The 12084-nt window shown below is 42.8% G+C and overlaps 1 protein-coding gene across 1 annotated transcript; it reads left to right on the top strand.

Moving 5' to 3' along the window:
- The first annotated feature begins 964 nt into the window (after positions 1 to 964).
- On the top strand, positions 965 to 11830 carry CDC23 (cell division cycle 23). The gene is made up of 16 exons (XM_031598525.2): positions 965 to 1304; positions 1376 to 1448; positions 3120 to 3257; positions 3387 to 3429; positions 3792 to 3897; positions 3981 to 4113; positions 5663 to 5840; positions 5930 to 6027; positions 6265 to 6346; positions 7210 to 7363; positions 7495 to 7614; positions 8214 to 8289; positions 8569 to 8630; positions 9534 to 9612; positions 9706 to 9825; positions 10719 to 11830. Exons 1-16 carry the CDS (start codon positions 1177 to 1179, stop codon positions 10887 to 10889), a joined length of 1761 nt encoding a protein of 586 aa, XP_031454385.1. The 5' UTR covers positions 965 to 1176; the 3' UTR covers positions 10890 to 11830.
- Positions 11831 to 12084: the final 254 nt, after the last annotated feature.

Genomic DNA, 12084 nt, shown 5'->3' with positions numbered 1-12084 from the left:
CATAGGCATTTTGTGTGTTGATTGGACTTCTTTGCCTAGTAGTAAGACTCATGAATAACTTTTATTTACATCTTGTGTAAGTATGTGAGCTGGCAGAGTACTTTTAGTCAAAGCTACAACTGAACTTGCAATATATCTGGCTAAAATCTAGAGAGCACTAATAGTGTTCTAAAGGGGCACTCAATAGTTCTATGTTCTCCCGATGTCGCGGCATGTGAATGTGTACCCAATGCTTGAGGTGAGGTCACGCCAAACAGAGCAGGACAATCCCATGGCCCAGCTGGCAGTGCTGGGCCTGGGGCACTCCGGGTCACAGATGGTCCTTTGGGCTGCCGGAGGAGCTGCCATCTCAAACTTGATTTGCTGTTGCTTGAGCCTCATGAAGGGCTGCACTTCAGCCTCCAGTTCTCCATCCTGTACAGAGAACCTGCTCAATTTTAGGTGCAGAGTGCAGCTGTTGATCCTGTTGACTTTTAACATGGTTGGTGACTGCCCAGCCCTATTTATCAGGATCTCTCTGCAAGGCCTCTCCAGGCAGAGGGAGTCAACATCTCCCCTTAATGCAGTATCACATGCAAACTTACACAGCATGCACTTGAGTCCTGCACCCCGACCATTTTAATAACACTGACAACAACTGGGCCAACTTGGAGCCCTGTGGGGTCCCACAAACACCTGGCCGTCTCGCAGATGGACCAAAGCCCTTTGGGCTCAGCCGCCTGATCACTGACTGTGCTACATATTTACCTTTGTCAGAAGGACATTGTGAGACACAGTATCAAAGGTGTTGCTGGAAAGAGTCAGTGATAAGTGAGATTTTCAGTTGCTGCTAAGCTGGGGAAGACCATGCCAACAGCCTTCTATATGCACCGACCCTTCTGCAGAGCTCCCTGTAAGCGCTGCCTCCGTTGTCTCCCGCTTTCTCCCGCGCTCCAGGACAGCGGCCTGCTAAAGCAAGACACCACGCCGCGGCGCCCGCAGCACCACGCGGTCAGGCCGCAGGGCGGTGGGATGGCGCCCCCGCGCCGGCTGACCAATTAGACATCAAAACCTCAGCGCATCTTCTGTGATTGGGAACGAGACTTATCGAGCTCGCCCAATGAGAAGACTGCGTCTACAGAGCAGAGGGGAACTCAGTACGCGAAGCCGCGATTGGCTGTGGGGCGCGCTGGCGGGATGGCGGCCGCGGGAGCTGTGACGGGGTTGGGGAACGCTGACTTCTCGGACCTGCGGGAGATCAAGAAGCAGCTGCTGAGCGTGGCGGAGCGCAGCCGTGAGCGCGGCTTGCAGCACAGCGGGAAGTGGTGAGAGCCGCGGACCGGGCGGGCGGGCGCGCCCCGGCGGGCACCGTGCTAACGGCCGTCTCTCCGCGTAGGGCCTCCGAGCTGGCTTTCGCCCTGGAGCCGCTGCTGCTGAGCGAGCTGCCGCCGCCGCCCGCGCTCACGGAGGTAAGCACCGGGCGGAGGGCCTGGCCGCCTGCCGCGCCGTTAGCGAGCGTCAGCGCGGGGCGGGGCTGAGCCCGTGCTGCGTTCGTCGGTACGGGATGGCTGAGGCGTGCGGGGGGGCTGTGCAGAGCTTCTCACTGGCGGGGCCGCGACCTTCTCTGCAGTCCTCCCCAGAGGACTTTTCCCCGGAGAAGTGCGATAGCAATATTCTTAACAACTGCTGTGCAGGAGACGTTCCTGAGTGCTCGATTCTTTACAGTGCTGTTAAGTTCCTTTCTGTTGTATATTTTTTCTGGAAAGGTGGACAGACCTGAGTGTACTTCCCAGATGAAAGCATTCAGTTTCCCATTTTGCTGTGTCCTAAATGAGAAATTTGTAAGTTAAATTTGAAGTCACCCCGCATAAAATTCATCTTAGCTAAGGGTTTTTAGCTAAGGTTTAAAAGTTACTGCAGTCTAAATTATTTTATGTCAGTAAGGTTGTGCTCCTTAGGACACAGGAAAAATGAGTTGTGTCTTAATCACTACCTCTGCAGAAATACTGCAGGACTTGTAGGTGTAATACTGCTTAAGCTACTGCAGTGTAACATGTCATAAGTGCATTTCACAAAAATGTTTGAGGTCCATCTAGTCCAACTCTCCCTTCTCCAGCAGGACAACTCACAGCAGGTTGCCCAGGACCACGTCTGGGTGTTCTTTGAGGTTCTCCAAGGGGGGAGACACCAGAAGCCCTGGTGCCAGTGCTTTGTCACCCACGCAGTATGAAAGTGCTCCCCGATGTTTACGGAGACTCCTTTGTTTCAGTTTGTACCTGTTGCCTCTCTTCCTGTCACTGGGCAGCACGTAGAAGGGCTTTGCTCATTCCTCTTTGTACCTTTCCTTCAGGTATCTATGTACGTTGATGAGATCCCCCTGCACCTTCCCTCCTACAAGCTGAACCAATCACAACTCTCCAAATTTTCTCATATTTGAAATGCTTCAGTCATTTCATCTTCATGATCCTTTGCTGAGCTCTCTCCTGTATGTCTGTCGTTTCTGTACTGATGAGCCCAGAAGTGGACACAGTATTCCACATGTGGCCTCGTCAGTGCTGAGTGGGGGGGAGAATCACCTATCCTGACCTGCTGACAATATTTTACATAGTTCAGCCCAGGATACCCTTGTCCTTCCTTGTGGCAAGCTGGCTTGTGTACACATAGCTGGCTTGTGTACAGTTTGGTGTCCCCTAGGACCCCCAGGTTCTTTTCTGTCAATAAATTGTTCAAGGCATAGATACCAAGGAAATGTTTGTGTTTAAATGAGCAGGTTAATATTGTTGGATATGAAATTCCTGAGTACTTTTCTTACTTGTTATCATTTTGCTTGAACGGCTAATTATTGCCTTCTGGCAACTTGCCACAGTTTATCTTCTGGAACCTAACTGCTTATTTCAAATGTTTCTAGCCAGTCAGAATCCTTGTTCTCACATGAGTACCAATGGTGTGAAGGAGTGGAGAGAGGTTTCTGATGGTACTCAACTCAAATGTGAACAAAAAAACCTGTTTTGTTATTGCGTTTTTGTGCTGTTTTTTTCTCTTAACTTTCCAGGAAGTTTCATTGATATGCTTGTAAGTGGGTGATTTTCCTACTTAATGTCAGAATTTCTAAGGTATTTAACTCTTCTTTGTTCTTGCAGGAGGATGCTCGTGATCTGGATGCCTACACATTAGCCAAATCTTACTTTGATCTAAAGGAATATGACAGAGCTGCATATTTCTTACGGGGCTGCAAGAGTCAGAAAGCTTACTTCTTGTATATGTACTCTAGATATCTGGTAAGATAGAAGGAAGAGTTGCCTTTAAGCACTGAATTCCTTGGCTTTGCTTCCTTTCCGCATGTAGAATGTAGCATACCTTATATATGCTGTTGCAAAATAATTTTGATTTTCCTCTGTTCTCCACAGTCAGGGGAAAAGAAGAAGGACGATGAAACAGTCGATAGTTTGGGTAAGGCTCTACTGTCAAGGAACATGAGACAATGTAATGAAACTTCCAATAACACATCTTCATGTAAATCACTTTGGTTTTATGGCTTTTCCATTGATGTTTGAGTAACAGTGGGCTGTTACCTAATTTGCTTTCGTTTTCTCTCAGCTGACTGGCTTAATACAGGTTACAGAATTTCTTTTCTTACTTATTCTGTTAAAGTGCTAGTCATTGGACTAGGAGATTTTGTAACAGAAAAATAGTCACAGACTGGGAAGCTTTCTGGTCGTGTTGATGATGATTCTGAATGTACTCTAGACCTCACAGTTAACGTACTGAGACTCCTGAATGAAAGCTAGGTGTTTGACTTTCTTCACATGCAGGACCACTGGAAAAAGGGCAGGTGAAAAATGAAGCTTTACGAGAGCTTAGAGTTGAGCTCAGTAAGAAGCACAAAGCACAGGAACTGGATGGATTTGGCCTTTATCTGTAAGTGTCTGCATGTGTTTTTAATTTATTTGTCTACACTTATGTGGACGTGCAGTTTTATGACTGATTAATTTGCTTTACAGGTATGGTGTTGTGCTGCGAAAGCTGGACCTGTCTAAAGAAGCAATAGATGTATTTGTTGAAGCTACTCATGTCTTACCTTTGCACTGGGGAGCTTGGCTGGAACTTTGCAACTTGATTACAGATAAAGAGATGGTAAAACTTGGGAGATGTCAGGTGGTTATAACAAACTCCAGAGCTTAACCTGATTCAATTGTCAGAAGATTAGTGTTGCCCACTGCTTTATTCTGTGAGACTCTCAGACAAGGCGACCCAAGATTGTAAATTATATTGTTAAAGCCACTTGTGACGTGAATGAGTTCATCCTGAGGTTGGTTGTGTTGTGGGTTTTTTTTTTGTTTTGTTTTGTTTTGTTTTGTTTTTTTGGTGTGTGTTTGTGGTTTGTGTGTTTTTTTTGGGGGGGGAGGGAGAGCATTCTAGTTCTGCAGTTACTACTGCAGAGTTTTTCGTGAATTGAGGGTGTATGTGTAGAATCACTGCAGTTTTTTCAAGTGGCTGGAAATTTGTGCTTTTCCTGTCAGTTACAATCGTGCAAATTATTTGTAATTATATGGGAACAGCGAGCACCACTGAACAAGATAAGCCTTTAATTAGTCAATTACTTCGTTACTTACCAAGTAAAGCACAGAAAGCTTGAATCTATAACAGGGAACAGTTGATTTACAAGACCTGATGTTCATACTGTATGTGATTTGGGAGATTACTTTGAATGTCCTCTGATAGGGTTTTGTGGCTTAGATGCCTATTAGTAATGGGAGTGTGTCCCTTGAACTTAGTCTTATCCTGAGAGAATCTAAAATATTCTGATACAGCTCCATGATGTGAAATAAAATGTGCTTCTGGGGGTCATCACTGAGAAATTCACTTCTGAACAGCAAAACTGATTCAGACTAAAACACTAATGTCAAACACAAAGTCTCTATGAGATGAACTGTATCAAAGAACTGAACTTTCATGTAAAAGGTGATTTGTAAGGTCTTTATGCATGGGGTTTATGAGACCACTCCTGTCATTCTTCAGTCAATTCTGGCTGATAGATATATTTTTGAAAAGTAAAGAGGGTGCAGAAGATAACCTTATTGATCTTTGAAGAACAGGAAATTCATTTTTGTGAGATTATTTAGATTATTCTGTACATGTAGCTTATTACAAGGAAAAAAAAGACAGTTGATCTTTTTTTAATCTATTTAATAGTGATGGGAAGAAAATAGTCTTTTAAGGGAGTCTTGAATTTAATGTAGAAATTAAGCCAATAGCTGAAGCAGAAGCCTGGTGCCATCATCTTTGAAAACAATCATTTCTTCACCAATTGACCAAATGAAAAACCATCAGTTTTTTTATTTCAAGTCACTGGAGTAGATTGGGAGTGACTAAGTGGAATTACGTAATCCATATTTTAACAACGTTTAGAATAGGCATCTTAATGCTCCTTTCATTTTCCAGCGTTCTTAATTTATAGACATTTTTTAGCCTCCACTGTGGAAGAACTCAATATTAATTTTTGGTCCTAATACTGTTCTTTCATAGCTGGTGTTATGGCCTAAGAAAGTGCTTACAGGAAAGTCTTCAACTTCAAGATTGTCTACTAGCTCATGGGAGGGAAGATAATGGATTCTTTGCCACAGGTGGCTCTTAGAATACTACTGATTGTCATCTCTTCCTCCTCTTCTTTGGTTCTTGCTAGTTGAAGTTCCTGTCCTTGCCAGAGACATGGATGAAAGAGTTCTTTCTTGCACACATTTATACAGAGCTCCAGCTGATAGAGGAGGCTCTGCAGAAGTATCAGAGCCTCATTGATGCAGGATTTTCTAAAAGCACATATATCATCTCTCAGATTGCAGTTGCCTACCACAATATACGAGGTCAGTGATATCTACTAATAGGAGTAAGCCTTTTAATGCAAACTTAGCCTGTGTTGTTCTTGTTCTTACATCTTCTCTTCTTTCTTCAGATATTGACAAAGCTTTATCTATCTTCAATGAGCTAAGGAAACAAGATCCTTATAGAATAGAAAATATGGACACTTTCTCCAACTTGCTGTATGTCAGGGTAAGCACCCTTTCTGTTGTTTGTCCATGATGATACTATTAGTCAGAGGTAAGTTAAATGCTGGCAAAGCAATTGCTGTTACTCAGTTTCTCTGAATATAAGCTCTCAGCTTCTGTTTGTATCTCTTTCATGGAGTTGTGCAGCAGAAATGTGTGCATTGTACACTGCCTAGGTCTTCTCTGTCTGAAACTGTAATATGATCCTTTACTCATCACCTTCACTTCTTTGTTTCACTAGAGCATGAAGCCTGAGCTGAGCTACCTGGCTCACAATCTCTGTGAGATAGACAAGTATCGTGTCGAGACCTGCTGTGTAATTGGTGAGAGTCAACCCTTTTATGTGTTCTCATTATGCTGTCTCCAGGCTGTGGGAAGCAATTTGAGTAGTAGCTGTGAAAATGATGAGCTGGCAGAGCCATCAAAAACATTTGGTGAATGTGATTTCAGGCAGTCTAAAAAGTAGACCAAATGAGAGTACCCCTTTCCCACATTCCTCTTTGAAAGAGCTGCTGTAATACTGTTAGAGCTGAAAGTAGTTAAGACGACGTTATGAAGGCCCATGCAGTTGATAATTCCCTTTAGTCCTCAAACTCCAGTAAAAACAGTTGTGTGTCAAGTCTGGGAAATATTTTTTTTTTAGATCAGACTGTGAGTTTCTAAACAGATTATGGGATCTTAGCTGATAGGTGCAGCTGGAAAAGGAGTTGGTGAGAAGATTCTACTACTAGGACTCTTGAGGTTTCAGGCAGATCTGCCTGTAATATATCTTGCTCATATTATCTACTACCTCTGTAGTGGAATTGCTAAGTCAGAGCTTGAAGCAGCGATTGAGTACCTGGTGGGAGGGCAGGGCCAACCCAGGGGAGCTCAGGTGCATGCAGTGTACCTGAGTTCCCAGACCTCATTTAAGGCTTGACAGTGGAGGTGAGGGTATTCCTTCCAAAGGTAAGCAAATTTTATTCATTTTTGTGTCCATGGTGCTGCATTTGGGTTTATCCTTGTTTGCTGCAGCCTAGGACTTTGCCACTCTGCTATTATTGCTGAACTTTCCATCACGTTATAGTATTACGTACCTCCTAACTTAGGTTATCTTAGGTTATACCTATTCCATCTGTTTTGGTTTTTTTTTTTTCCTTCTGCAATTGTTTTCTATTTATTTAAATATTGTGACTTTTTGCTTTAGGAAATTATTATAGCTTACGTAGCCAGCATGAAAAAGCAGCACTGTATTTCCAGAGAGCCTTGAAACTGAATCCTCGTTATCTGGGAGCCTGGACACTTATGGGACATGAATACATGGAAATGAAGAACACATCTGCAGCTATCCAGGCTTATAGGTATCACTCATGCTGCACACAATAGTATTTGCATACATTTGGGGTGAATTAAAGAAAAAAAAATGGTACTTAATCTTTTGCCCAACTCTGATCCTAACTGCTTTCTGACTATGTCTTTTTCTCCTTGACAGACATGCAATAGAGGTGAACAAAAGGGATTACAGAGCCTGGTATGGTTTGGGGCAAACCTATGAAATCCTTAAAATGCCGTTTTACTGTCTCTATTATTACCGACGGGCCCACCAGCTCAGGTAGAGTGGGAAACGTAGCCATGTCAATTGGCATTCACTCATAAAATCACTGAAGTTGAAAGAGACTGACGTCATCTAATCCAACCCCTCTCCTGATTTCACCAAGGACAGAGAACTCTATCATTTTGCATTTGCTGTGCCCGTGATAGCTTCTGACCACCACATCTTCCATAGGTTATTCTTTGTAAACAGGTAGTCTAGCAGGGCGATTCCCCTGGTAGGCTCTCTTACCATCTGATGTCTGCTTGTTAAGGAATTTGCATACAGGAGCTAAACTGGGGTAGGAAGAAGAGTATCAGCACCATTTGTTTTGCAGTGTTGCTATTCCAGACTCTTAGTTATACTAATTAGCTGTTAACGTATCAAACTGTATGTCTGAGAGTACTGTCCAAATGCTTTTTGAATTCTGTCAGGCTTGGTGGTGTGAGCATTTCGCTTGGGAGCCTGTTCCAATGCCTAAGGTGTATAAGTGAAATTTTATGTAAGAGAAGATGATGGACACTGCCAGATGTGGGTTTCCTTCCCCTCCTGTCTCCCCCCTGCAATATTAGCTGGCAATATCATTAAACTACATTTAGGAATTTATTTTTTTTTTACAGACCCAATGATTCTCGTATGCTGGTTGCTCTAGGAGAATGCTATGAGAAACTCAATCAGTTGGTGGAAGCTAAAAAGGTAAGTGAGGGCTGACTTGTAGACACTAGGTAGAGTTGCAGTTAAATAGTTTGGCTTGTGCTACTGGAAATGTATGTAGCATGTTAGGAGCTTACTGAAATCGTTTGTTGCAGTTAAAATGGGAAATTCTATAAATAGAGTAGCTGAGAGAATTGTGTGCAGCTGATACATGACCCTTTGCTTTAAAGCCATGTAGTTTTCTGTTTCTGTCTTGCTTGTGTGAATCATGATCTGGAGTCATTTTTCTTGTGTGCTTGATTAACTCTTCTTCCTTGATAGTGCTATTGGAGGGCTTATGCTGTGGGAGATGTGGAGAAAATGGCATTGGTGAAACTAGCAAAGTGAGTATGTATTAGCACTGAATTGTCGATATTGTGTTAAATGCAACGAAAGCACTTTGATACCTAGTGATAGAATGGTAGATGGAAAACAAGTGTAGCTGCTGGTAGGTAGTATTGCTTCTGGAGACTTGTAATAAACGTTACATTTAGAAGGTCTGCAGAGACTACAAACTCTGTTATTCAGCTTTAGCTTTAAGTTTCTGTCAGGACAAGTAGAGAGGAAACTGTGGGATGCATTACAAAGGACTTAAAAATCATGGGATGATTTCAGTCCTATCAGTGATAGGAATCCATGGTGCTAATGCTGTATAAAATCATAGATTATTTCATCCCCATCTCCTTTTCCTTCCACCCTTTTTTCCCCCTGATGTACAAGTGTGACATTTCACATAGGATCTAATGTGAAATAAATGTGAACAGTGATATTAACACCAACTTCTGGTTGTGAAAAAAAAATAATACAAAGGGGAGAAAAAATGAAGGGGAAGGAAATGGGCAGGTAAAAGATGAAACTGCTGTATAAAGATTTTTTTGGTACATGGAGGAAGAAAGAACTCTGGAAGAGATGGCCAATTAAAGTAGGATGGAAAAACTCTGTTACAGACTTTGAATGTAACAGAACAGACGAAGGTTCCTGCTTTAATTGTATCTGCACTGCTTCTAGCAGGTGACACCTGACTGACTTCCTTTCTGATAATGTAGTTGTTCTCAGGTTGGATCATTTCTTATCATTTCTTTCTATGAGGAACAGTACATAATGTATGTTTTGTAAATTCTTAAGGAAAAAAAAAATGGCTTTAGTTAAGGTCAGACTTCTCACAGGTTTTCATAGACAAGTAAAGTCTGACAAGGTAATCTTGTTCCAGTGGCCATTTCATATCATTTACTTATGTATTTTCCTAGGCTGCATGAACAGCTGAATGAATCTGAACAGGCTGCTCAGTGCTATATCAAATACATCCAGGATATCTATTCCTGTGGGGTAAGACTATATCTTAGGAAGCAAAGGAAAAGTAAACATGGTGTAGAACTACCTTGGAAAACACTCAGACTGTTTTTACCCTCTTCACTGTAGGAGATAGTGGAGCATCTGGAGGTTAGCACTGCCTTCCGTTACCTTGCCCAGTACTACTTCAAGTGTAAGCTCTGGGATGAAGCCTCAGCTTGTGCTCAGAAATGCTGCTCATTCAATGATGTGAGTAGTTGCACAATTCCTGGGGTCATACGTGGGGAATAACTGACTTTAATCTTGGCTACCCTATTAGTAGACCAATCTTTCATTGAATGAATGAGAGCTATCTGCTGTGTAGATGAACAATTTCATCCTCAGTGTTTTTGTGACAGATTCAATTCAGGGAATATGGCATAGATAAGTAAAACAGGATCAAGTCTCATTACTTTGGTGTTCACTAAATAAAAGAATTTGAGGCTGCAGATGGCAGCCTTAAGACTGCTGAAAATCTTAGTGGGGAGGTGGTTAAAAGTTTAGAAAGCCCCATGCTACAGTAGTGATATTCACGTGGCTTCTTGTTGCGCGTCTTATGTGTAGACAGTGGGAACAATATAAGAGCACTTGAGTTTTGTAAGTGACTTCATATTCTGAGATTTTCTGTAGCCTGTAAGTAGGAAATTCTGGACTTCTTAAAATTCCATCCTAATGATAGCCACCAGCCAAGGCCGCTGCAGGGTGTGTGCCCTGTTCTTAACTGAGTTGTCTGGAACTCAAAAGAATTTGAGTTTAGCTTATTTGAAGCTTCTCCAATCTACTTCTAAATGAAATATTTAGATGGCTGCAGTGGTTGATGGTACCAGTGTCTGAAATACCCAGCTAATATGCAAATAAGGTGAAAAGAGAGAGGATTATTGTTATTAAAAAGTCTGACTTACCTTTATGTTCTTGATTAAATAGTAGATAACAGAAGATCTGAGGACATTTTTCAGAAGATCTGAGGGATTTTATCATCTTCCAGAATGATGGCCTTATAGAATGACAAATTACTAAAATTTAGACAGATTATATATTGAATTTGACACAGAAACCACTCATCCATCAGTGTGCGGTTTTTGTTTTTTACAAATTGTTTTCAGACTAGAGAAGAAGGAAAGGCACTGCTGCGGCAAATCTTACAGCTTCGCAACCAAGGAGAGACCTCCTCCACGGAGATTGCTACTCCCTTTTTCCTCCCGGCGTCGTTGTCAGCCAATAGCACTCCCACACGTCGTGTCTCCCCGCTCAATCTATCTTCTGTTACACCGTGAGCAATGCTGGTACCTCTCACCTGTGCACTCAATGCGACATGGATGGGGCTTGCAACCACCTAGTGTTTTCCAGTGAAATTTTTATGTTCAGTGTTACCTTCACAGGTAAGGAAGTAGGGTAAAGAGTGACTGGAGCCCACAGCTGAAGACAGGTGTGCCCAAACAAGCAAAAGTGCAACCTACTTGAAAGTGCCTACTCTTGTATGTGAGAACGTGCTCTACTTCTCACCAAGTTATTACGGTCAAGAGAGCAGACGTTCCAATACATGAGTCTGCTAATAGATCATGGGAAGAGACTGACTTCATGAATTTGTGTACCTCTGGTCTTTCTCTGAACTTTTCTGGATAACCTTCTATCTGCCTGGCTGCTTAAGAATTTTTGCCTGTCTTGAATTACAGAGATGATGAAGTAGTATGAGACACACAAATATAGTTTCCATGCCTATGTCAAAGGACTGAAAAGTGTAAGGAACTTCAGACAATCGCAAAGGACAGTTTGTCAGAACCAAAGGTAAAACAGCAGATATTTTGACAGAGTAGAAAGGCAGCCAGTGGGATAGCACAATTTCAAAAAAATAAAATGATTAAGCTACTGTCCTTGGACTCCTTTATAACATAGCTTTCATGGGTGCTATAGCAGATGACAGTGGAAGTGATACAGCCATGTGGCAGTTACAGCAGCCTGTCCCATGCTGGACTTGGTTGTAGTGCTGCTAGCTGCCCACCTGGGCTGGTACACGCCAGCTGCAGGACCATGTTTGCCCTGGCTGGGAGCTGGCAGGTGGGGGTCTGCATAGGGGCTGCCTGGTTCAGCTTCAGACCTTGGGAGAAGGCGCCAGCCTGGAGTGTTCCCGAGGGCTGCTCTCTACAGCCATTGTAGGAGAGGCCCTTCCTGCACGTCTTATACAGATCTTAAATTCTGTGCCTTGGTTATATGTGAATTATAACACTTCTTCGCGTTGTCTCTGTATTACTCTTAGTGGTCAACGTCTCAGAAAATTCAACTCTCCTTTGCCAGCTTGTGAATCTTATCTACAAACAGCTCTTAATGCATGGGGAGTCAGTGACTGGGTAACTATGTTGTACTCTAGTATCAGGAAGTTTTACTGATCAAAAGACTGATCTGGAATATTAAGCGCTGCTGCCATTAAGCTGTCAGTGTGGAGCAAGTACATGGATGGAATAAACCTACAGC

This window comes from Phasianus colchicus, chromosome 15 (assembly GCF_987193195.1).
Source record: "Phasianus colchicus chromosome 15, bPhaCol1.hap1.1, whole genome shotgun sequence".
Taxonomy (NCBI): domain Eukaryota; kingdom Metazoa; phylum Chordata; class Aves; order Galliformes; family Phasianidae; genus Phasianus; species Phasianus colchicus.
The sequence above is the reverse complement of the archived record's forward strand: the minus strand, read 5'-3'. Positions and strand labels throughout refer to the sequence as shown.

Bases quoted from the DNA above. Each gene is read 5' to 3' on its own strand.
- CDC23 (XM_031598525.2), top strand. From the start codon at position 1,177: ATGGCGGCCGCGGGAGCTGTGACGGGGTTGGGGAACGCTGACTTCTCG. The intron at 3,430-3,791 runs GTAAGGCTCTAC...CTTCACATGCAG, and splicing joins TGAAACAGTCGATAGTTTGG to GACCACTGGAAAAAGGGCAG. The intron at 6,028-6,264 runs GTAAGCACCCTT...TTGTTTCACTAG, and splicing joins CCAACTTGCTGTATGTCAGG to AGCATGAAGCCTGAGCTGAG.